This window comes from Microtus pennsylvanicus, chromosome 6, assembly GCF_037038515.1.
Source record: "Microtus pennsylvanicus isolate mMicPen1 chromosome 6, mMicPen1.hap1, whole genome shotgun sequence".
NCBI classification, from domain to species: domain Eukaryota; kingdom Metazoa; phylum Chordata; class Mammalia; order Rodentia; family Cricetidae; genus Microtus; species Microtus pennsylvanicus.
The window spans coordinates 43193356-43217846 of NC_134584.1; the positions used below are offsets into that span (position 1 = coordinate 43193356).

The window sequence follows — 24491 nt, forward strand, 5'->3', positions numbered from 1 at the left end:
GTCTGTGCTCCACCTCTGTATCCTGCCTCCCAAGAGTTCAAGTGAAGACTGATGGTATTCTCCAGCCACAGATGGCAGCTACTCACTAGAGCACATAAGAAGAAAAATTCCTGTAATAAAAACTTTTCTAAATCCTCGATAAATTGGGCAATTACAAATTCAGATTTTCATTATAATATAATTTTGACATTGCCTAGAACTTTATTGTGATTTGTTCTTTATGCCATAAATAGACTAAATTGAATTCTGATGATTACGAGCTGCGGTTTTGAAGATATGAAACTGTCCTCCGGACAGTCTCGTATTTTTCACAACACCTGTCACCACCTGACTTTATACATCTGTGTGTTTAGTTCCTGTACCCCACTTCCCTCGTATTTGTGCTACAGTCGTTTGAGGCATTTCATCTGCTCAAACTCCAGTATTTAAAACAGTTCATCATAGATGTTTAAAAAATATCTTATAGATGAGTGCATCAAAGCTTTATGTATGGCCAGCAAGATGGCTGAGCAAGTAAAAGCTCTTGCCACTAAACTTGATAACCTGGGTTCCATTCCCAAAACCAACATGGTAGAAGAGAACTGACTTTGCTAGGTTACCCTCTGATCTCCACACATGCTGTTGGGTTCCTCATTAAAAAAAAGTGTAAAAGGAAAAAAATGTTTACTTTCGATAAATTATGGAAAACAGACATTTAAATGCTATTTTTTCATTCTAGCATGGATTAGAAGAACAAGAAAGACTCCACCTACTATGGAGGTAAGAATACATGGGAAAATATTCAAATAGTTTATGCTTGTAATGCTGTGTTTTCAGCTGAGAACTTGTACTACTAAACATACATAAATTCTTGGGAAAAATATTATACATCTCAGAGTATTAATTTTACTCTGTAAGAAGTAATTCTCAAGTATTTCTAGTAAAATAATTTATTATAATATATTACCATTACATAGTAATAAAATATTGTATGATAAAAATATATGCACATATTCTTGTATTCTTAAAATTTTTCTTTATTCTTGAGAACTTCATGCGTGGATTCAATGAAATATAATTATATCCATTTTCTCATTTCTCTCCACCAACTACCCTGTATCCCCCTCTCATATTCCCATCTCTCAACTTCATGTCTCTTTTTGTTTTTCTTCTTTTCCCACAATCCATTGAGCCCTTTTAGCACATATGTGGATGGACATGGGGCCAGCCACTGCCACAGAAAGCTTGCCAGTGGGAATATCCTCAAGAGGGAATGATTCTCCCTCTCTCAGCATCCATCAAGTGCCAGCAGCTTCTGCTGAGGGGCGGGGTGTGGAAAACACACTGCCCACCCACACATCCTGGAGTTTTGCCTTGTTTGACCTTGTGCAGGGACCGTGAGTGGAGTGCAGTAGCCACGTCCTGTCCAGAAGACGGCATTGAGGAGCACCTCTCCCCATCCTGCAGTTCTTATTCTTTCACAGTCCCTGAACCTTGGAGTTGGGAGGAGGTGTTGATCAGTCTCTTGTTCTCAGCACTTAACGGATTCCATGTGTCTGCCCTGAATAAAGGCACTGGGTAAAGAATCTTCTTTGGCCAAGGTTGAGAACAGTCTGTGTCCAGAAGTATAAATGTGAATATTTCAGAAGGCAGTTTGGCCACGTGACTATAATAAATGCACATCTTATGGAACTGATAAGAATATTTTAAAAAAAAAACCCACTTTGACAGGAAAATGGTTTAAAGACTATTTTCTAAGTCAGTTGCCTATAATACTATCATCTCAGAAGACTGGGTCAGGAAGATGGCTAGTTTGAAGTCACCCTGAGAACCTTGGGGGGATCAGTCCTTAAATTTTTAGAATGGTATATGTTTGAAGCTTAGCAGTTTGTGATAAACTCAAATACTATAACATTACTATTTCTCCCCTGGCCAACTTGAAGGGGAAGGGATCAGTTTCTAGTACAGTTCTTGGGGCTCTGGCCAGCGGAAGGTCTGATTCCTCCCTTGTTGACTTCGTCCCCTGACCTCCTTGTACCTGCCTTACTCATACTCCTTAGAGGAGCTTCCGGGAGGCTCTCAGGCTTAATGCTGCTTCCTGTTGCCATCAGCAGACAGACTTACCTGTTTATATTTAATTCTTCTTAAAAGGTCTTTAAAATGCTAGGATACCTCTCTGAACTTTTTTCTTTCCTTTGTTCCCTTTTTTCTTACCCTCCTCTCCTTCCTTCCTTCCTTCCTTCCTTCCTTCCTTCCTTCCTTCCTTCCTTCCTTCCTTCCTTCCTTCCTTCCTTCTTTCCTTTCCTTTCCTTTCCTTTCCTTTCCAAGATAGGGTTTCTGTGTGTAGTCCTGGCTGCCCTGAATCTAACTCTGTAGACCAGGCTGGCCTCAAACTCAGACACCCTCCTGCCTCTGCCTCCCAAGTGCTGGGATTAAAGGTGTGTGCCACAAGCACCTCCTCAACTTCTTAACTCATAGATTTAATTATTCCTTTCTTGAATACCCTAGCTTTGACACCTTAATAGGCCCTTGGAGTTTACCTTTCAAGTTTATTGTTTACTCATCTTCCTGATGGCATTATAAGCAAAGTAATACAAGAATTAAGCCTTATTCATCTTTGCATCATAACCATCTGATGCAGGGCTTGATTTGTTATCATTAGGTTGATTTATATAGACAGATTTGAGTAATGAGCTTGAGTTTCTATCCACCAATTACAGATCAACCTTGTAGAACATATTTCCAGTTGAACATTGCTTGCTGTATTTTCAAAAAGGTTCATATGCAACTACAGTACATCAGTGTGGTTCAGCACTCGTTCTGCAGTGCAGTACGAAGTGAGCTAGCTCTGTTTCACAAAACAAGTAGACTTTTCCTGACTTTTACTTTATTAGAAGCCATTAATAGCAAATGTTTAAAAATACTGTTCTTTTCAGACTAACAAAATAGTTGGAAGCACAATAAACTCTACTGGTTGAAAAGTAGCCCTGCTTTTTGCTATTTTTGACAAAATGCATGATGATTCAGTGATATGTTTACAGACAGTAAAAAAGAAAGGCACATTAGTGGTCTGCCAACTTCGATTTCAATTGTTTCATGAAGGGGAAAAGGAGTTCAAGACACCAATAAAAAAAGACTGGTCAAAAGTACTTGGAGGGCTGGAGAGATGGCTCAGAGGTTGAGAGCACTGCCTGCTCTTCCAAAGGTCCTGAGTTCAATTCCCAGCAACCACATGGTGGCTCACAACCATCTGTAATGAGGTCTGGTGCCCTCTTCTGGCCTGCAAGCATACACACAGACAGAATATTGTATACATAATAAATAAATAAATATTAAAAAAAAAAGTACTTGGAAATGATGCTGCTCTAGTCTAGGCAAAGGTTGGGTAGATGTGTAGGCACACTCATCGTGGCTTTGGTTATTTACTGGACCATGGTCTTGACTCTGGGCTGGAAGCTCTAAAGACTTACTATGTCAAATGGTCGTGAAATGGTGAGGAGAACTCCAAGTACTGGTTTACAGTGGGAATCTAGCAAAGCAAGGGGAACAGGAAATGATGGGAAGTGGGTAAAATAAACAGTTAAATGTTTTATGCTTATTTATGTGACATATTGCATCCACTTCAACTGAAATAGTTTGACCTACAGTGGTCCTAATGGTTGAGAGACTTGTATGTTGTTATCAGTATCTCTGTTCATACAAGCAAGATTGTATGTTGTTATTAGTATCTCTCTTCACACAAGCAGGATTGTATGTTGTTATCAACGTGTTCATACAAGCAGACCCTTGTGGAACGGAACAGAAAATTGTCAGATGCTGGTTAAGCTCCCACTCTCATGGACAGTATTTGTCTGGATTATCTGCCAACTTTTGTCTCTAGAGTCTCATTTTCTTGCTGCTCCCATTCTGAGTGACACCCCCTTTAACTATTACAGCTGTTGTACTATGGTCAGGTGCTACCAGTCCTACAACTCTTCTTCGGTTTTACCTTTTCGTACTTCTGCTCTTGCCTATAATATGTTGATTTTGCAGCTTAACATTCAGAGAAGAATATTGATTCCAAATTCTTGAGGTCTATTTTGGTGTTGTCTTCAAGTAACTGACATTCATTGAGTTCTGTGTGTTCAGTATTATTAGGCTCATTTTATAAGTTAACAAAATGAAATGTCCTAATTTTGACATTTTGCATATATGGCTCTACTTTCCTGTTGACTTAAATTACAAAGGTGAATGTTGGAAGCGGGGCTGCTTGTTTGTCCTGGCAGCCCAGAACTGAGATAATCACCCAGAAACCATATTATTTAAATCACTGCTTGGCCCATTAGCTCTAGCTTCTTATTGGCTAACTCTTATATCTTAATTTAACCTATTTCTATTAATCTGTATATCACCACAAGGTCATGGCCTAACAGCAAAGTTTCAGCACGTCTATCTCCAGCAGCAGATCCATGGCATCTATATGACTCCACCCTTCTTTCTGCCAGCATTCAGTTCAGTCTTCCCCGCCTACCTAAGTTCTGCCCTACCAACAGGCCAAGGCACTTTCGTTATTCATTAATGGTAATCACAGCACACAGAGGGGACTCCCACATCAAGTGAACTATGTTTTCTTTCAAAAAGTAGACACCTCTCTTATCCCAAATCTTGTATTTTTAGAAATGTGGTAGAAATTTAGAAGAAAATTGCAACATTTTTACACTCTGGGATCTAGCATCATTAAATAAAAATTAATGAAGTAGAACTGATGTCTAAACATGGGCAAATCTCAGAAAACATGGTATTGCATAAAAAGAGCAAATCACAGAAGATTCCATACTGTGTGCCATTCATATAATCTTGAAAGTAGGGAAAGAATGATGGGCATTCATTCAGGTAAGGTGGGAACTTAAAACAGGGTCCACTTTCACAAGTCTAGTGGGGTGACAGTTTACTATGAAAGACAGAGACCTACATCAACAAGTAAATAATGAGGAGAAGGCAACCTGGATAAAACTAACTGCTTAAAGACCTCACTACCATCTTCAGAGATACAAAGCAAAACAAACTGCTGCTTAAGCAAAATACCGTTTCATCACACAAATGGTTTGGGGGAAAATATAATAAATGAAAACTATTTAACGGAAAGATTAGAACCTTATATTGAAGTAATTTTCTGTAAGGCAGGACAAAGGACAGAGCTGGCTACAGAAAAGGAAATGGTTGGCAGCACTGGACGCTAGAGACAGTGCCCTTAGTGCATAGGTCAGTGGTGGCCTGCAGTTCTATACTTATTGTTATCAGCTAAGTTTGAGTAAGGAAAATCATTTTCAATCATGGGAGGGCTCACAGAATTGTTTTCTACAAACCCGTTGTCAGGAAGTTATGGAAATGCAAAGATGAGAGAACAGGAGACAAGAGTCCAGCCTAGGCAAAGAGTACTAGAATACAAGGGCAGCTAGACCACTAGGTGGTGTGGGGGCAAGAAATGCAGGGAGAGTGTTGAAATACACAGAGGACGTGATACACTGGAAGACAGTAAATGAGCCTCACTATACATCAGTGTGTGAAAAATAGAATTCACTCATTAGCTCCAGTAGGAACAAAACATGGTGTTTTAGGACAAAATGACCACAGGAACTCTTTTAAAAGAAAATGTTTAGTTGGGGCTGGCTTATAGTTTTGTAAGTTTAGTCTATTATCATCATGTGGGACATGGTGCTGGAGAAGAAACAGAGTCCTACATCTTGCAGGCACAGAAAGTAGTGTGAGATACTGGGCAGTATTTTGAGCATGTATGAGACCTCAAAGCCCACTTCCACAATGACACACTTCCTCCAAGAAGACCACACCTACTCCAACAAGTTTTACACCTCCTAATAGAGCCACTACCTTTGGAGACCACTGAAATCAAACCACCCCACATGGGTAGAAAAAGGGAAGTAAGCATACATAAGTCACTAGTTAAAAGTATTCTTGCAGAATAATATAAATATTAAATGTTGAACTGTAACTGGTGGCTGCTGGAAAACAAGGCTGGGGTAACTCTCCATTTCCCATTATGCGGAGGGAGTCAACACACAAAGCTTAAATCCGAATAACAAGGGAGTGATCATGAAGGGTTACAGGCTGCTGCAAAGTCCCTAGGAGCAGAGCCTGCCTTACATCCTTGGTTTGGCCTGTGCTGTGACCCTTGGTGGCAAGTGAGCACTGGGTGTAGAGCCCTGCGCTAGGAGTGCTTTATCAGCACACTTGAGCCCTGGCTCTCATCCCCAGTCCTGCAAACAGCCATCCAGAGTCAAGTAAAATACGTAAAGTAGCTTTGAGGAAGGAGTTATAGTATTTTCATAACAAATATTTTTGTGATATTAGCCCTACAAACTTTGACTTAAAAGAGGAAAAAAAAAAAGAATTTGTTTTGTTTTGCGAGACGGGGCCTCACACTGTAGCACAGATTGTCCCTGAATTCACACCAGGTTACTTGTCTCAATTTGTTCCCTGATTGCTGGGGTCTGATGGGCGAGTCCCATACCCTACTCAGCTTAAGCTTTGTAAGCCAAACCATGCTGTAATAGACTTGGCAGTTACTGCAGAATGTGTCTGATTGTGGTTGTGCCCAATAAAACTTTATTTACAAAAACAGTAGGTCAGTGAAAGCAGTCAGTTTGCCAAATCAGCCACAAATCAGTGGTTTCTAGACTGTCAGCCTGTACCGCTGGGCATGGAGAAGCTTCCTGTTTAATGTTCAGGTTCAATAGCTTTAAGGAAATCAATTCCATCTTCTCTCTGCATGTGCAGTCTTTCAATTAAAAGAAAAAAGAATCTTCCTAAGAACTGACCTGCTGGTTGTCATCAGACCTACTTTAAGATTACTATTAGAAGTGTCGACCTTTTAAAAGGAAAGATTATCCTTTGTCCACACTGCACCTGACTATGGGACCTTGCTCTGGGGGTTAAAACTTTCCAGGCTCCCCTGAGGCCTTTGAAGAGTGAGTCTTACCTGAGGGAGAGTCCCTCAAGAGCAGAGCAGAGGCAGAGCTTCAGTGGGAATGATCTGAGAAGCAGCACAAGGTCTTTATTCAGGACACAGGCTTGCAGCCAGTCTCTAAGACAATGGCTGATCTGTCCAACTAGCTAGCTAGCTGTCCGCTTAGCATCCGAAATTTAAAATTCAGAGGTGCGAAACTTGTCATGGGGATGCATAATAACACATTTATTTGAATTTTAAAATTAACCCAGACTTATTCTGACAGAGAATAAGTCAGACTTGGCTGATCGGGTTTGACAATCAGGACTAGCTTTGCCAATTAAGTTATATGGTTATATCTTCCATAAATTGAACAAGCAGAACTGAAACTCTGAGGCTTTAAAGAGCATTTAAAGTCTACATTCACTGTGCAATCAGTACTGATGCTGGCTTTGCTATTGATTTGCCACCTGAAATGTGACATGGTTTGTAAAATCTTATACATAAAAGTGCTGCTGTTGTTTATGGATGTATCGGGATACATTGAAAGCCGGCATGGAAATGACAGACTGGAAAGGAAACACAAGGCTGTTGTTACTAGAAGAGAAATCAGGAGAGACCACCAGGGGCTTTTATCATATCAGCAGAGTTTAATCCATTCAGTTTGATAGTGGGGACATAGGAGTATATTGTTAGCTATATATATTTCTGTTCATAAAATATTCTGTTTAAAACAAATACCAAGAGGGCTGCCCTTGTAGCTTGGTTAGTAGATTGTTGCTTAGCATACTCTGGCTCCATTCCCAGTACTGCATAAACCAGGCATGGGGTGCAGCCTGTTACCCCGGTACTCTGAAAGTGTAGGAGGATCAAAAGTTCAAGATCATTTTAGCTAAGTAAAAGTTTAACAGTAAGTTTGAGACCCCGCCACAGTAAGACAGATAAATAAGCAGTGCCTTATAATCATATCAAGTTGAGCCAGGCAGAGAGAGAGCAGGTTGAATCTCTGGTAGAATGATAAGACATTCATTTTTAAAATACAATATTTTCCATACATTTTAATCTGGTTATGGTTCCCTTCCCCCAACTCCTCCCAGCTCCCACCTACCCACCCCTACACCCTTCTTTCTCTCATTAGACATTCTTAAACTAATAAATGATATATTTGAAATTCAAAAAAAACACTTAAAAGAATTTTCTTAGCAACTTCCATAGAAAACAAATCAGCAGGACTTAATTTTTGAAATACCTTCTGAAAGTTGTAATGTTTAATTAGGCTTATTATTTATTCAGTTACGATCAAATACCTCACATGGACTTAAAAGTTAATGTACTTTCCCTATAGACTTCTTTTGCACATGCCGATCTGACCTAAATGCATTGAACATAACACTGTTAAGTTATATTTAGTTTCTAATTTTAGTATCTCTTTTTCCTCCTGTGAAACTGAATTAGTCTGAAATGGTAAAATTGTGAAGAAAACCTCTTCACGTATCACCCTTAGAAATGGGATCTTACTGCAGTTTACACAGGAGTGCCATGTGTTCTGTGGCAGTGTCGTTCTGGGATCCCGTACTTGCAGGGCTGAGAAGCTTGCTCAGTGACCTGTTCTTTATTTGGCTGCTGCCTTAAGTGTGGTGTGCTGCAAAGCCGTCTCCCTTGGCCAACACCGTGACATAGTCTTGACTTAGTCTTTTATCTTACTAAAATATTAACGCTAAAAAAAATTTCTTTTTTAAAAACAGAAATAATAAGTTACCCCCAAAAGTTCTGGTAGATTCCACAGCTCTCAGTTTTAACAAGTTAATTGACTCAGGCATGCGTTAGTGCTTCATTGCCAGTTGGAGTACTTGCCCCTTGGGTTCTGCTCTTCCTTAGCTACCACAGTAAATGAAAACACACAAGTACCTGCTTGCAGCACACACATACTTAGCACTGGAGAGGGTGTCTCCCTGTCTGCCTTCCTTGGTGTTGACCTCCAGCTTCCTAGAGAACTGTGCTAAGAGAGGAAGATGAACCCTGGGTGCATTTTGAGTCACAATCTTGAGCCTGTCCTTAACTGCTAAGTCCTTCTGTCTTCCTGCCTCAAGTATGAATATCGTTAATCATTCAAGAGCTATTTGAAAATGAATTTCTTCTCATTTTCAAAACATTGGTTGTAGGTGAGCATTGCTAAGAAGCATCCTGTCAATTCCAAAGCTCTTGCTTTTTCTTGGTCAGGGGTGCTGCTCCCAAGTCTGTCTGAGCAGACTACACATTTTATTCTTAGCACAGTTTGCCATCCATTTTGACCTTTATCTGACTTTTAAGGAACAGAATAATATATATATGTATGAATATATAAAAAAAGAGTTTTTAAGTAAGTTATAAGTAAGGTGCTATTATTTATTATTTTTAGGTAGATTGATCAAAACATACTAGGTACATATTAAATCGTATACATAATTAGTTCTGAATGGTTAACCTAAATCATATCAACGGTCAATAAGACAAGTCTCATAAGCTGGAGTTATATCCAGATTGGGAGTGGCTGAGGGAGTACAGTTGGGAGATAATGTCTCTAAATTCATACTTTTCTTGTTATTTCATCAAATTTCTTAATTTTTTCACTCATCTCCATACTAGCGAAGTAATGATTTACTGTGATCCCAGTTTAAAGAAAAGCATGACTGATAATCACTTGTATGTGATTAAGATCTCGTTGGGAAGAAGGTGTTTAAGAAAATTGCATCTGTTTGCGTTGGTGATACACCCCCTAAAAGGCCAGGCACAGCTGATCACCCAAAAGAAGAGATACAAATGACTAATAAATATTTGGGGAAATGTTCAATATTTACATCAGAGAAATGTAAATTAAAACTGTTGAGATTCCATCTCATACCAGTCAGGATCATGAAGACAACAAACAACAAATGTTGACAAGGATGTGGGGAAAGGGGACTCTATTATACGGCTGGTGGGCTCAGAAACTGGAGCAGCCCCTATGAAATCAGTTGGGAAGTTACTCAGAGAAACGGAAAGGGAACTACTGTGCAACCCAAAGGAATCCAAGTCAGCACAACAGAGATGCGTGTCTGTCTGTGTTTACTGTTGCCCTGTCCACAGGAGCCCAGATGGCCATCAGCACAAAGGAGTAAGGCAGAGGGCATAGATGTGTATAGTGAGATTCTATGCGGCCATAAAGAAAAATGAAATGGTGTCATTTGCAGGAAAATGGGCAGAACTGGAGAGCATGCTGTTAGTGAAGGAAGCTACCACATACTACATGAAGGCGGGAAAGAAACTGTGAGGAGGGGAATTCATTATAAGAGAGGGATATGGGACAAAAGAAAGACAAAAATACCACATTTCCCTCTCTCTGCAGAGTCTACATTTAAGCAATGCAGGTGCACATGCGGACAGGACAGGAAGCAGAAGGTAGATTATTTCAGGGGGGTGGGAGGAAGAGAGCCATGGTGAAGGCAATGGGAGGTAAATAAAAGCAAGATACAAGCACACGGGCATGTGTGAGAGAGAGAGATATCTCAAAATGAAACCCACTATTTTGTACATTACAACAATTAACTTTTAAAATATTAGAATTTGAGTAAAAGGAACTACCCTAAAATGTGTGGGTAAGCCTCTAATCATTGAAGATCTTAGGGGAGAAGTCCTGGTAATCCCTAAAGTATCAGTACTGTCCCGTGTGAGGGTGTCTGTCAGGACTGCCCCTGTGTGAGGGTGTCTGTCAGGACTGCCCTGTGTGAGGGTGTCTGTCAGGACAGCCCTGTGTGAGGGTGTCTGTCAGGACTGTACCTGTGTGAGGGTGTCTGTCAGGACAGCCCTGTGTGAGGGTGTCTGTCAGGACAGCCCCTGTGTGAGGGTGTCTGTCAGGACAGCCCTGTGTGAGGGTGTCTGTCAGGACTGCCCTGTGTGAGGGTGTCTGTCAGGACTGCCCTGTGTGAGGGTGTCTGTCAGGACTATACCTATGTGAGGGTGTCTGTCAGGACTGTACCTGTGTGAGGGTGTCTGTCAGGACTGTACCTATGTGAGGGTGTCTGTCAGGACTGCCCTGTGTGAGGGTGTCTGTCAGGACTGTACCTGTGTGAGGGTGTCTGTCAGGACTGCCCTGTGTGAGGGTGTCTGTCAGGACTGCCCTGTGTGAGGGTGTCTGTCAGCACAGCCGCTGTGTGAGGGTGTCTGTCAGGACTGTACCTGTGTGAGGGTGTCTGTCAGGACAGCCCCTGTGTGAGGGTGTCTGTCAGGACTGTACCTGTGTGAGGGTGTCTGTCAGGACTGTACCTGTGTGAGGGTGTCTGTCAGGACTGTACCTATGTGAGGGTGTCTGTCAGGACTGTACCTGTGTAAGGGTGTCTGTCAGGACTGTACCTATGTGAGGGTGTCTGTCAGGACTGCCCTGTGTGAGGGTGTCTGTCAGGACTGCCCTGTGTGAGGGTGTCTGTCAGGACTGTCCTGTGTGAGGGTGTCTGTCAGGACTGCCCTGTGTGAGGGTGTCTGTCAGGACTGTACCTGTGTGAGGGTGTCTGTCAGGACTGCCCTGTGTGAGGGTGTCTGTCAGGACTGTACCTGTGTGAGGGTGTCTGTCAGGACTGCCTTGTGTGAGGGTGTCTGTCAGCACAGCCCCTGTGTGAGGGTGTCTGTCAGGACTGCCTTGTGTGAGGGTGTCTGTCAGGACTGCCCTGTGTGAGGGTGTCTGTCAGGACAGCCCCTGTGTGAGGGTGTCTGTCAGGACTGCCTTGTGTGAGGGTGTCTGTCAGGACTGCCCTGTGTGAGGGTGTCTGTCAGCACAGCCCCTGTGTGAGGGTGTCTGTCAGGACTGTACCTGTGTGAGGGTGTCTGTCAGGACTGCCCTGTGTGAGGGTGTCTGTCAGGACAGCCCCTGTGTGAGGGTGTCTGTCAGGACTGCCCTGTGTGAGGGTGTCTGTCAGGACTGCCCTGTGTGAGGGTGTCTGTCAGGACTGCCCTGTGTGAGGGTGTCTGTCAGCACAGCCCCTGTGTGAGGGTGTCTGTCAGGACTGTACCTATGTGAGGGTGTCTGTCAGGACTGTACCTGTGTGAGGGTGTCTGTCAGGACTGCCCTGTGTGAGGGTGTCTGTCAGGACTGCCTTGTGTTAGGGTGTCTGTCAGGACTGTACCTGTGTGAGGGTGTCTGTCAGGACTGCCCTGTGTGAGGGTGTCTGTCAGGACTGCCCTGTGTGAGGGTGTCTGTCAGGACAGCCCCTGTGTGAGGGTGTCTGTCAGCACAGCCCCTGTGTGAGGGTGTCTGTCAGGACTGCCCTGTGTGAGGGTGTCTGTCAGGACAGCCCCTGTGTGAGGGTGTCTGTCAGCACAGCCCCTGTGTGAGGGTGTCTGTCAGGACTGCCCTGTGTGAGGGTGTCTGTCAGGACTGCCTTGTGTGAGGGTGTCTGTCAGGACTGCCCTGTGTGAGGGTGTCTGTCAGGACTGCCCTGTGTGAGGGTGTCTGTCAGCACAGCCCCTGTGTGAGGGTGTCTGTCAGGACTGTACCTATGTGAGGGTGTCTGTCAGGACTGTACCTGTGTGAGGGTGTCTGTCAGGACAGCCCCTGTGTGAGGGTGTCTGTCAGACAGCCCCTGTGTGAGGGTGTCTGTCAGGACTGCCCTGTGTGAGGGTGTCTGTCAGGACTGCCCTGTGTGAGGGTGTCTGTCAGCACAGCCCCTGTGTGAGGGTGTCTGTCAGGACTGTACCTATGTGAGGGTGTCTGTCAGGACTGTACCTATGTGAGGGTGTCTGTCAGGACTGCCCTGTGTGAGGGTGTCTGTCAGGACTGCCTTGTGTTAGGGTGTCTGTCAGGACAGCCCCTGTGTGAGGGTGTCTGTCTGGACTGTACCTGTGTGAGGGTGTCTGTCAGGACTGCCCTGTGTGTGGGGTCTGTCAGGACTGCCCCTGTGTGAGGGTGTCTGTCAGGACTGCCCTGTGTGAGGGTGTCTGTCAGGACTGCCCTGTGTGAGGGTGTCTGTCAGGACAGCCCTGTGTGAGGGTGTCTGTCAGGACAGCCCTGTGTGAGGGTGTCTGTCAGGACAGCCCTGTGTGAGGGTGTCTGTCAGGACAGCCCCTGTGTGAGGGTGTCTGTCAGGACTGCCCTGTGTGAGGGTGTCTGTCAGGACTGCCCTGTGTGAGGGTGTCTGTCAGGACTGTACCTGTTTGAGGGTGTCTGTCAGGACTGCCTTGTGTGAGGGTGTCTGTCAGGACTGTACCTGTGTGAGGGTGTCTGTCAGGACTGCCCTGTGTGAGGGTGTCTGTCAGGACTGTACCTGTGTGAGGGTGTCTGTCAGGACTGCCCTGTGTGAGGGTGTCTGTCAGGACTGTACCTGTGTGAGGGTGTCTGTCAGGACTGTACCTGTGTGAGGGTGTCTGTCAGCACAGCCCCTCTGTGAGGGTGTCTGTCAGGACTGCCCTGTGTGAGGGTGTCTGTCAGGACTGTACCTGTGTGAGGGTGTCTGTCAGGACAGCCCCTCTGTGAGGGTGTCTGTCAGGACTGCCTTGTGTTAGGGTGTCTGTCAGGACAGCCCCTGTGTGAGGGTGTCTGTCTGGACTGTACCTGTGTGAGGGTGTCTGTCAGGACTGCCCTGTGTGAGGGTGTCTGTCAGGACTGCCCTGTGTGAGGGTGTCTGTCAGGACTGCCCTGTGTGAGGGTGTCTGTCAGCACAGCCCCTGCGTGAGGGTGTCTGTCAGCACAGCCCCTGTGTGAGGGTGTGTCAGGACTGTACCTGTGTGAGGGTGTCTGTCCGGACTCTGCCTGTTTCTGCTTTAGATTGAGGTAAGACACCTACTCCTCCCAGTGTTTCTCATTCACATAAACTCAGAACCCAGAAATTTGATAATTAGTCATCTTGTGGGTAGTTCTTTAATGAGTCATAAATAAAGTGACTATCCGGAATAATTCAAAGTTGCAAATAGTCAATGAATGATAGTTGCTATTATTTTATTGTCATTTCTACTCTCTATTAAAGCCCACAAGAGGGGCTTGAGGCAGCTCAGTGGCTTGATGGCTTGAATTCAGCCCACAGTGGGAGGAGAGAACTGACTCCCATGTCCTCCGTGGGTGCTGCCACCACCCAAAATAAGTGAAGTGTTTAGAATTCATACGTAAATATTCCACAAGACATTTAATTTCATGTGAAGTTACAGAATTAGATCTGTACTCCACATTCATTTTTGTTGTTGTTGTATTAGTGTGTGTGTGTGTGTGTGTGTGTGCTCGCGCGCAGTTAGTGTGGGAGGTCAGAAGACAACTTGTAGCAGTCGAGTTCCCCTGCCACTGTGACCCCAGGGATTGAACTTAGGTCCTCAGGCTTTCACAGCAAGCCCTTTTACCTGCTGAGCCATCTTGCTGGCCCTTGTTTGTCTTTTGGAAATAGTTATATTTGTGAACTATTATGGTATTTTTGAATGCTTACTTTATAGAAATAAATGTTAAATAAATTTTCTGGGTTTGTCTCCCTATTTTTTGTGGGGTTTTTTGTTTGTTTTGTTTTGTTCCGGGGGGGGGGGTGTTCGAGACAGGGTTTCTCTGTAGTTTTGGAGCCTTTCCTGGATCTAGCTTTTATAGACCAGGCTGGCCTTGAACTCACAAAGATCCCCCTGCCTCTGCCTCCCGAGTGCTGGGATTAAAGGCACGAGCCACCAGTGCCCAACTTTGTCTTCCAATTTTTCTAGCCTAAGAACTGCCAGTTTTCTACTTGTGATATTCAGATCAATTTAATATATTTAAATTTTTTAAAGTGCAACATATTTGAATTTTAGTAATGTAGCTACTTTCTTCTAGAGGTCATGATTTGATATGTTGAGTCCCAATGGGAAGAGAGGCGAGCACGTAGGCGGCGGTATGAGATTCCTCTGTGACTTGCCGTGCACTCCTGACATACCATTTACTCCTGCCTCCTGCTCACGGTAGCTCTGCCTGCATGGGGCGTCTGCGGGAAAGAATGTGACATGTGAAGAGTTAAGGTACTGCTACCCTCCATCACTGATAGGGTATCATCAGGGATAGGCCTGAGGGGTGAATGCTCCCTCTGTCGCCTGGGCAGGCAGCTGGCGCACATTTGCCTTGCTTTCTCAGAGCCCAGCAGCCAGTGTGGTGACCAGTTACAGCACATGCTGATGCAGGGCTCCCTTCCTCCCACTCTGCCATATCGTGTTCCTTTCACTGGGATCCCTTATTCAACATCAGCTGAATCAAAACCAAAATTGTCTTTAGCAGACGTGAGCTCAAACCATTACTGGTCAGTACCAGGTCATTAAATTCAACAGGTCTACTCATTTTGTAATCTGACTGCGTGTCGTTATGCTGACAGAAACAGTATGCTCATTAATAACAGGGCTGAAACGGTGTGTGGAGTGCCCGACAACTTGGTGACCGAGACCGTCTCAGGAGATGAAATGCTGGAGAACCCCCAGGTTAATGTTCACTAACAGTCTGGTATAGCCTGCAGCTGTACAAGCGGATCTTGTGAGGAGATGACTTGTGCTGTAGGAATACCAGTTGGGACTGGGCTCCACAACTCTGCATTTTGGTCAGTTGTGATTTTCAGTAATGGGTTCCTAAGTTGCAAAGAGGAGTTTTCTTGATGAGGACAGGGAGTACACTTAACTGTGAGATAAGGACAAGGTTTAGAACGCAGTTAGGGATTGTTCTCCTTTAGTAGAGCAAAGGTTGGGGGTCCTCTTCCAAGACCCCGACAGCTGTCCAGGTTCCTGGGGCCAGGCATGGTTTCCCTCCTGTGGACTAGGTCTTCATTCCAGTCGAGCTGCTGGTCACTGCCAGGGTGTGTGTGCACTGCCGCACCTTTAGGTTATGCCGTGATGGTCGTGGTTGCGGCTCATAGGTATCAGAGCTGGGTGGGACTGCTGGCTGCCTCCCTCCTCTGGAAGGTGTCTTCTGTCACCACGACAGCTAGTCCTCAGGCAAAAGGCTTGTAGGTCAGATCCAGCATAGGGGTCAGCTCAGGGTTGACCTTCATTTTTTAAGTGTACACAAAAATAAGAGTCATTTCTGGGGAAAAAATAGTGCTTCTTGTTTAAAATAAATTCCATCATCCTAGAATTTTGCTGTTTCTTTTTATTAAAATATTTTTTCACTGTGTCTAGAGAGTAAAAATACATTTAGCTTTTAAATTTTGCTTTCCATCTTTAATGTATAAAGTTCTTGATACGCACCAGTAAAGTGCAGTGTTTTCGGAATTGCACAGTTGGATATAAGGTGAAATGTTCAGAAGGAGAATGAAGTTCTTATGACAGGCCCTGTCTTCTTCCCAACTATTTCCAGCTTTTCTCTAATTACGTATTTTGACAGCCTTCCTTTTTCAGACGGGTAGAAGGTATGTTTCGAGAGGACTGAGAAGCAGCACGTGGCCTCAGTAATTGTCTCCCCCACAAAATTAGACTAATTGCATTATCAGCTCTCGCCAAATTACATGGCAATTCATCATAAAAACACTTATTAGTGTTTGTCTAGAGCAGCCTCACTAATGACGCCTGCGCAGCAAAGGAGCTCTGCGTTTTCATCAGCATTGGATGCTTTTGCCACATTTATGCTGCATGGCCATTTGACTGCAATAACTTTTTAAAGCTATGACATTATCGCACTAGAGTAATACTTGTTAACAAAATTCATTTGTGTATTGGCAAAATATTTGCAGATAATAAGCTCAGTGATATATTGAGTAGTGACATGGATTTACCTAAGGAAACATAATTATTGCCCTGAAGAAAGCAAGGCCATCCTTTCCATAGGAAGACCTCTCCTAAAACTTAACTGATTAATTAATAAGCACTTTTCTTAAAAAAAAAAAACATAAAATGTAAATGCTATTAGGCTACACTCAACCCAGCTTTGTTCAAACTAAAGGCTTTCTGATATCAGATGTTACTTATATATATTAGAATTCTTTTAAATCTGTAAATAAATTTATTGCTAGGTCTTTCTATTTGAGCCAGGTGGTGAATGCCTTTAATCCCAGCACTCAGGAGGCAGAAGCAGGTGGATCTCTGTGAGTTCAAGGCTTCAAGAGCTAGTTCCAGGACAGCCACCAAAGTTACAGAGAAACCTTGTCTCGAAAAACAAAAAAAAAAAAAAAAGTATTTGATAGCCATTTGTGTAAAAATTCTAAGTAAATTACTCTTATTAATACATAATACAATGGTCAGGCTTAGAAGAAATATTATGGAAATATTAGATACCTTCTTAATTAAAAATATAATCATTTAAGCTTTAATATTCTTATAACATTTTATATGCTTAGCCTGCCTAACAGTGTGTACAAACAGGGTTCAACACCAGTATTAGAAAGTTTTTTGAAATAAGAGCTTTGATAATTTCTGCCACATTTATAAGATACCTAATAACAAGGAAAGGAACAAAATGGGACTTTTTTTTACATTGAGTAGGGCACTTCTGGCCAACAGTGGGTATGGAAGACAGAGGGCAGGTCACAGAAGTCTGTTTCCTTCCTTCTCTCCTGTGGGTCCTGGGGATCAGACTAAGGTGGTCAGGGCTGGCAGCAAGCACTTCTGCCCACAGAGCCATCTCACCAGCCCAGAAAGATGCTACTAAGGAAAATCTGAAAGTCTCATGTAGCCTGAAAATAAAGCCAGCATGAAAATACGAAAGTAACCGTCTACTATGAGATAGTCTCTTACCTGATAGGGGGCATTGCCACCTGTTCTGATTCCATCCTGTCCTGATTACCTGATTAATATTCAGGGACTGGCCATCTCTATTACTGAATTTTATTCTTAAGTACTTGAAGGAAATGTCACTTGCCTTTAAATAAGGGAATTATCGTCAACACAGAATGATTGGCAGTAGAAATTCAGTCACAATTTCCTAGCAGTTCCTGATTTTTTTGAAGGCCCTGACACCACACTCCTTCTTTTAGTCTAAATTTGTTGGGTGGCTTATAATCACTTTTTCAGATGTTACCTAATAAAACATTTTGCATCAAGTTTCTTGGCATTCGACTATGATACCCTATTGGCCATCATGAAAGCCATATGACAGGTTCTTAGACCTGACCAGTTGCTGTACGGCAGTGTTCAATCGAGCCCTACTGTTGAGTCCAGGAATAGCCTAGGCCTCACAGTGCTTATTTTGGAGGAAAAGTGAGATTTGCTTCCTCCTTCTGAACACCTTTTTAAGAGAAAGGTTAATCAAGAGAAAACCAGCAGTAAGCTCACGGAAATGAGAAGCTCAAATTTGCTTAGCCACCACCTTGCGAGTACCTGTGGTAGCTAGATGTTGACGGAGGATGGATGTTGACACATGAGGACCCTAGCAACATCAGGGTCATCGTGGAACTTGTGCTTAGGAAAGTGTGTGTGACAAAAGGGGTCACTGCAAATGTGAAGAAGACTCTGAGAGAGGAGCAAAAGCCTAAGAAACAACACTCAGCCTTCCTTATGTAAGACAAAGTTCAGGAAAGCTACCTTGGAGAGTTAGCCAGGCTGAGCCTACAGGGTGAGAAAGGACCGCTCAGGATGCAGAGTCGGCTGACACCAAAACCTTACCCATAGGCGAGAGCAGTTTGACAGCCTGAGGCATTCCCTAATACAGAAGAGAGGTAAACCAAATGCATAGGGAAGGCAAGAAACACCTTTTCAGTTGACAAAGCGATGGGGAAGCACCTACTCTCGTTTGCTACACAAACAGATGGAAGTTAGTGCTAGATACAAGTTTTCCAAATACCAAAAAACTTTCTGATCTAGACGTTCCAGTCCTAAGAAGGTGTGCCAAGGAATGAATGGCAAGTGAGCTGATTTACACAGAGATGTAGTATTTGTAAAATATGAAGTGTTGTAAACATGCACCTGCATGTGATTCATTGGATATGCCACATTCCTCTGCACAGTTATGTTAGCTACGAAGCAACCAGTGAGAATACTGTGGTCCTGACTGTGGACACACAGCTATCTGAGGAATATTAAGTCAAAAGCTAGGAAACAGTATGCATTGTGTATGCTTTATTTATTGTGACAAATGTGTTTGTAAATGAGATACCTTATATTCATAAAGGCCATGAAGGGAAAGTATGTAGTGATGCATTCTGGCCTTTTCAGCAGAAGAAATAAAAGTGTAAGAGATTTTTGTTCTCTACTTCAGGAAGTTCTGTTTGTTTGGATTCTTGTATCTCTTTTAAAGGTATTTTGTAGGGAAAGAGCTGGGTGGGGGTGGCGCATGCCTTTAATCCCTACACTCAGGAGGCAGAGGCAGGTGGATCTCTGTGAGTTCGAGGTCAGCCTGGTCTACAAGAGCTATTTCCAGGACAGGTTCCAAAACTACAGAAAAACCCTGTCTCAAAAAAAAAAAAAAGCTATTTTGTTTTGTAGTGAAAGAAAAGTAAGAAACATAGTTTTTCTTTATTGAGAGTCCGCTTTACTCCTTTGCAAGCACTGGCTTCCTTTATGTTTCCAGTTTGTTAGGCAGCAGCAGAGCAGGCTGACTGATTAAATCAGGACACAGCAACGTCAGTCATCAGCCTACGTACAGTCCCTAGCTGAGGTTTCTGTCTGTGTAAGGCTCGCGAGAACAGGTCCTGTGGTCTGGACCTGCATCAGTGGGATCTAGAGCGCTCTGTGGCTCGGAGTGTGCGCTCTGGATAGGGAAGGATCCATCTGCTGAGCCCTCCTTTGCCTTTGTCTCTTCTCCTTTGTCTCGCATTGCTGCTGCTGTTGTTTTAAAGGGTAGGGCACAGGTTGACCTGGCAGCAAGTGGCAGGCAGAGGACAGCTTTGGGAATCAGTTCTCTTTCTACCTTACATAGGTTCCAGGGACAGGACTTGGGTCACCAGGCTTGTGTGACAAGATTCTTACCTACTGAGCTACCTCACCGGCTCCTCATCAACCATTTTGATTACCTCCCACAACTCCCATGAGAATTCTCATCTGATTTTGTTATTTCAGCTTCTAGTCTCCATCAACGGGACATCAGGGACATCATGCCTGAACCTCTTTTACTCCTGGCACCAATCCTAAAAGAAGCCCAGCTCCATTGGTACCCATTTGAGCTTACACCTGCTTGCCTGGCCTTCAGGAGTCACTATATCCTAATTAATACGCTTGCTTCTTCAATTTCTCTGAGGAGAAGAGTTCCCACTGTGGTTGCTTCTCCTCTCCCTTCATCCCTCCCTGAGTATCGTTTCAGTCAGTTTCATCAGATGCGGCCCTTCAGAGACTTCCACTTCCCTCCAGTAGAGTTGCTTCAGGGAGTTCCAGCTGTCTGGCTGCCAGCACTAGTCACCTGGCTCGGGCAGGTACCACTGTTAAGCTTCTGCAGTGTTTGCCTCTCTGCACTTCTGGGTAGTCACAGATCATCTGTGACCTCTGACACTGCCCTCCCCATTACCTACTCTGTCTTCTTATAGGGCGGGAAAGGCTTTGTCATCTAGGGAGTTGAGTAGGGGGTAGGTGTACTGAGTTCCACTTTAAATGACCAAGAGTCATTTACCCATGCTTTCCTATGACCTACGCCTCTTTGGGAAATACCAGTAGGCTTTCTTGAGCTCTTGGGTACCTGTTGCCATGTTCCTAGTGGTCTCAGGTGCTAGGGATGGATGTTGTGATCTGCCACATTTGTGTTGTTATTGCAGATGCGCTATCCTGGGTAAATTACTCAGTGCACAGTGGGTTAAAGAATATAACCATCATTATAACCTGTTTCTCTAGGCGGGGTGGGAATTGAAATATTTGAGGTCTAAGAAGGTGGCTGATCATTAAATTTTCCTACTTTTACCTAACGTAGGAACTCTTGTATTTGCGTGTTGATATATTCAAAGCCAAATACTTAATGATTGACAAGTGAAGAGTACACAAAGGTAGATTTTTCTCCAATTTCAAAAGCATCGTCTTTGCCACATTTATTTCTAAAAACTAATATAAATTCCTAAGAGTATAAATATCTCATTTGGTTTTCAAGAATATATGGCATTTTTCTCATTATGAAGAAAAGGCCTGTAAATTATTTAGAACCAGAATTTAATTAACAGTGAAATAAATTTATTCTTAATTGTTAGGTCTTTAAATTTAGGTTTGCATGTGTAATACCATGCAGCATGCAGAGCCAAATCCATTCATTCAGCAAGTACATGCTGGCTACATCTTACTCGCTAGGCACTGTTCTAGGCACTACGTGTGAGGGACAAAAGGGAAGAGAGCCAGAAAGGGCTGACAGAAACTCATTGCCTTCTGGCCACCAAACTGCACGTGCACATATTTACCTTCTGCCTTGGCAATCCAGCTTCTAGAAATCTCCTCAATTATCAGACAAAAGCAATGGCGGAGCCTCACAAGGAGGCTCCCAGCAACTAAACGATGACAAGATGTAGCAATGGAGTTAGTGCCCTGATGGTTCCAAGTGAGAGAAGCAACCAAGAGCTGAGTGTGGATGGGTGCAGACGATAGATGAAGAATGGAGAGCTTGCCTTTTGTGAAAAAGCGGAAAATATGTAGAAAACTGTTTGTTTGTTTGTTTGTTTGTTTGTTTGTTTGTTTGTTTGTTTGAATAAAGACTAGAGAAGGAAGAAAAGCCCAGAATGGAAGAGCAACAGCGGAACATCATAAACTTCGCTGGTTGTGCCATTCTGCTTAGTTTTACTTGCAACAATTATTACATAGCATAGCAAGGGCCGCTCTCTCCACTGTGTTGGTCTCCCCTTAGCCACGAGGCTCAGGAAGCCATGTGAATAACTAGAAGAAAAGCCTTCCAGGCAGAAGGAGGCCAGTGAAGTGTGTCTGGGGAACACACAGGAAGACCCCAGGCAGGTCACCTGACCCTTGTGGGAGGCTGATTGTGAGTGCAGGCCCGAGGTGGAGTTGCAGCAGACGGTGTGGACACAGCGCAAAGCTGAACACTGATGGAGGCCCAGCCAAGCTTTGGCCACCTCACTGGGATTCTTAGTGTTTAGACTGCCCATCTGGCTCCTGTGGCCTGGCTTTGTGTCTCTGCCTGTCGCAGAGTCTGGACAGGCTGCCCTTAAAGCAATAGCAAGGTAGCCATCTGCTACTGACACACGTGGACAGACATGAGTCATCTTGTCACAGTCCCCCGGCTGCTGGAAAGGTTCTCATGAGTGTTCTCTATCTGCCACATGCTAATCTGACGTAACTTCTAATAACCCAGGGAAGGCTTGTTAGAGGGAACTGGCATGAAAAGTTACCCTCTGCCATGTGAACATTACATCATAGAGGCCCAACGAGACCTGTGTGGGGGCCTGTAGTCCAGACAAGAAATGCTGTTGGCAAGAGAAGTGGAGAGAAGTGTGATTTCAAGAAACAATTTGAAGAGCTGGTAAGATTTTAGTTGCTCCCATCCTGACCAGTGGGACATTTAGTGCTGGTAGCTATAGGAGGGGAGGGGACCCAGGAATAGCTTTGTAGACACCCACAATGATGCCAGGGCAGCTAAGTTATCTGCTGCTGACTGAAGCACTGCTCCCGGCCATCCTCACAACTCGCACTTGCTCCCCCAGCCCATCCTCCTCTAACTCCTCCTACCTCCCACCTCTTCCTCTGATCCTGCCCACTGAATGCATTTGATCCGGACAGAGCCTATTGTAAGGGGGACAGTTAACTCCTCGCAGGGCTGTCTGCATGGTGTGGGTTTTTGCCTTGGAGCTGGTCTGTAGTTTAGCAGGTGATAGGGAAGAGGCCGAGGGAAATGAGACAAAGCTGCCAGGCACCAGCGAACACTGGGGATGGGCAGAACGGCACTGCTTCCCAGCTGTACACAGAGCCTTGGGAGTGTCTTGTGAAGAACCCTTCCAGGCAGTGCTTGGTGGAAGCAGATACCTATTTCAAGTGTACAGTAGTTCTGTGACCTTTGTTTTCTTTGGACATGTTTAATGAGACTGTCTGTTAGACACCCAACACTAATGGGCTCTGTAGTTTGACTTAAGACCTTAGGTAACATTCAGGGCTGAAGGTATAAATTTGAGATTGTTTAGCATATGGAGATGGTATTTAAGCTTGCAGCGTGAAGAACAATTACCTGTGGAGAGAGTGTAGACAAGAACAGGGCCTGTGCCTGAGCCCTGGAACACTGGAGGCCAAACGTGTTTGAAGGTATGGCCACAAAGGAGCAGACAGCTTTGTAGGAGAGCCTGTATGTCTAATAGACATTTCAATTGCTGTGTCTAACATGGAACACACACACGCACCTCTTTCTCTCACTGTGGCTCAGGACAGCCTCACTCTCACCTTCCGAAGTGCTGAGGATTGGCCTCTGCTCTTCTCCCGTTCCAGCTGTGGCTAACGGCATGCTCTGCAGTCATGCTTTAGCAATGGGGGTGGTTCTGCTTGCCTGCCCCTCCCCATGGCTCATAACCAAATGCCATGCTCACAGCTGCATACTGACCTGTCTTCTCTGCCTCGCTACCACTGTGTGCTTTCTGACCTAATGACTCCCCGCCTGCATTTCTGTGGTAACACCCTAGCTGATTTCTCTATTTCAGCATGTCTGCCCCACCTCTCTCGCCTTTCAGTCAATTTGCACAGTTGCCATAGTCATATTTTTAAAAAATGAAGTGAACACGGAAATGTTGTGTTTGTTGTATTTATGATTGCATATTAAGTAACAGAAATGTAGTGTAACCCATCAAACATTAATTACAAATAAACAACTAATTTTAAGTGTAAGTTTGCCCCATGCAGTATTTAGGGCATAAATACGAAGAAGTTGTTTGTTTATCTGAAATTCAAATTTACATTAAAAAAATCTGTATTTTCTCTGGAATCCTATTCATGCTTCAAAGTCTAAATTTCTTCACTAATGATTTCGGAATGAAACCTTATTGTCCTGAGACTGTATTGCAAGAGCCAGCATGTTGAGTCCTGTGTTCTTTGAGAACTCTCTGCGCTGCTCCCTCCTCATCTCCCACCTCTCCCTACAGTGACTAGTTCCTCTTGGTTCTCTGAGTAATATCTGTAGACTGGTTAAGACTCGAACATTATCTTCTCCAAGACATCATTTCTAACCTGGTCCTCTCAGAGAAGTTAATATTCAGGAGACTACCTTTTCTCTGCATTTGCCAAACATTCTATTCTCAATAGCATGATTGATCTTTCTATAATTTAATACGGTTGTACTTATCTTTCTCCCCAAGATTGTTAGTTCTTTGAGTATGGAGAAAAAATCATATTTTCCAGCCTTGGTGGCACACGCCTTTAATGCTAGCACTAAGGCAGATGGACCTCTGTGATTCCATAGGGTGAATTCCAGGACAGTCAGGGCTACACAGAGCAACCCTGTCTCAGAAAACAAAACAAGACAAAATGTGTCCTTCAGCTCTACTCTGTGGCACATAGTAGGCTCTTCGTAATATATGAATGACCCATTGAATGGGGAAATAGGATCCCTAGGCAGTGGCCACATGGTTAGTGCTTACCCTGCTTTTCCAAGGACAGTTCCATTGTTCCAGTGTAACACGTCAGTGTCACATTGACATGTAGGTGCTGGGTTTTTTTACTGAGTGCATAGGAGAAAGTGCAGGGGTGAGTGAGTGTGTCTTCAGCAGTCTGTGTTGTCCCTGCATCAAGTACTAAGAGTACAACCTCTGAG

General features: G+C 44.0%; 1 protein-coding gene across 1 annotated transcript in view; it reads left to right on the top strand.

Annotated features, from left to right (window-relative positions):
• Positions 1–24491, top strand: part of Ndufaf2 (NADH:ubiquinone oxidoreductase complex assembly factor 2) — a 112260-nt gene that overhangs the window by 78930 nt on the left and 8839 nt on the right. The window contains exon 3 of the mRNA XM_075976096.1: positions 719–759. Within this exon, the coding sequence (XP_075832211.1) occupies positions 719–759 (41 nt within the window). The remainder of the gene's footprint in view (positions 1–718; positions 760–24491) is intronic.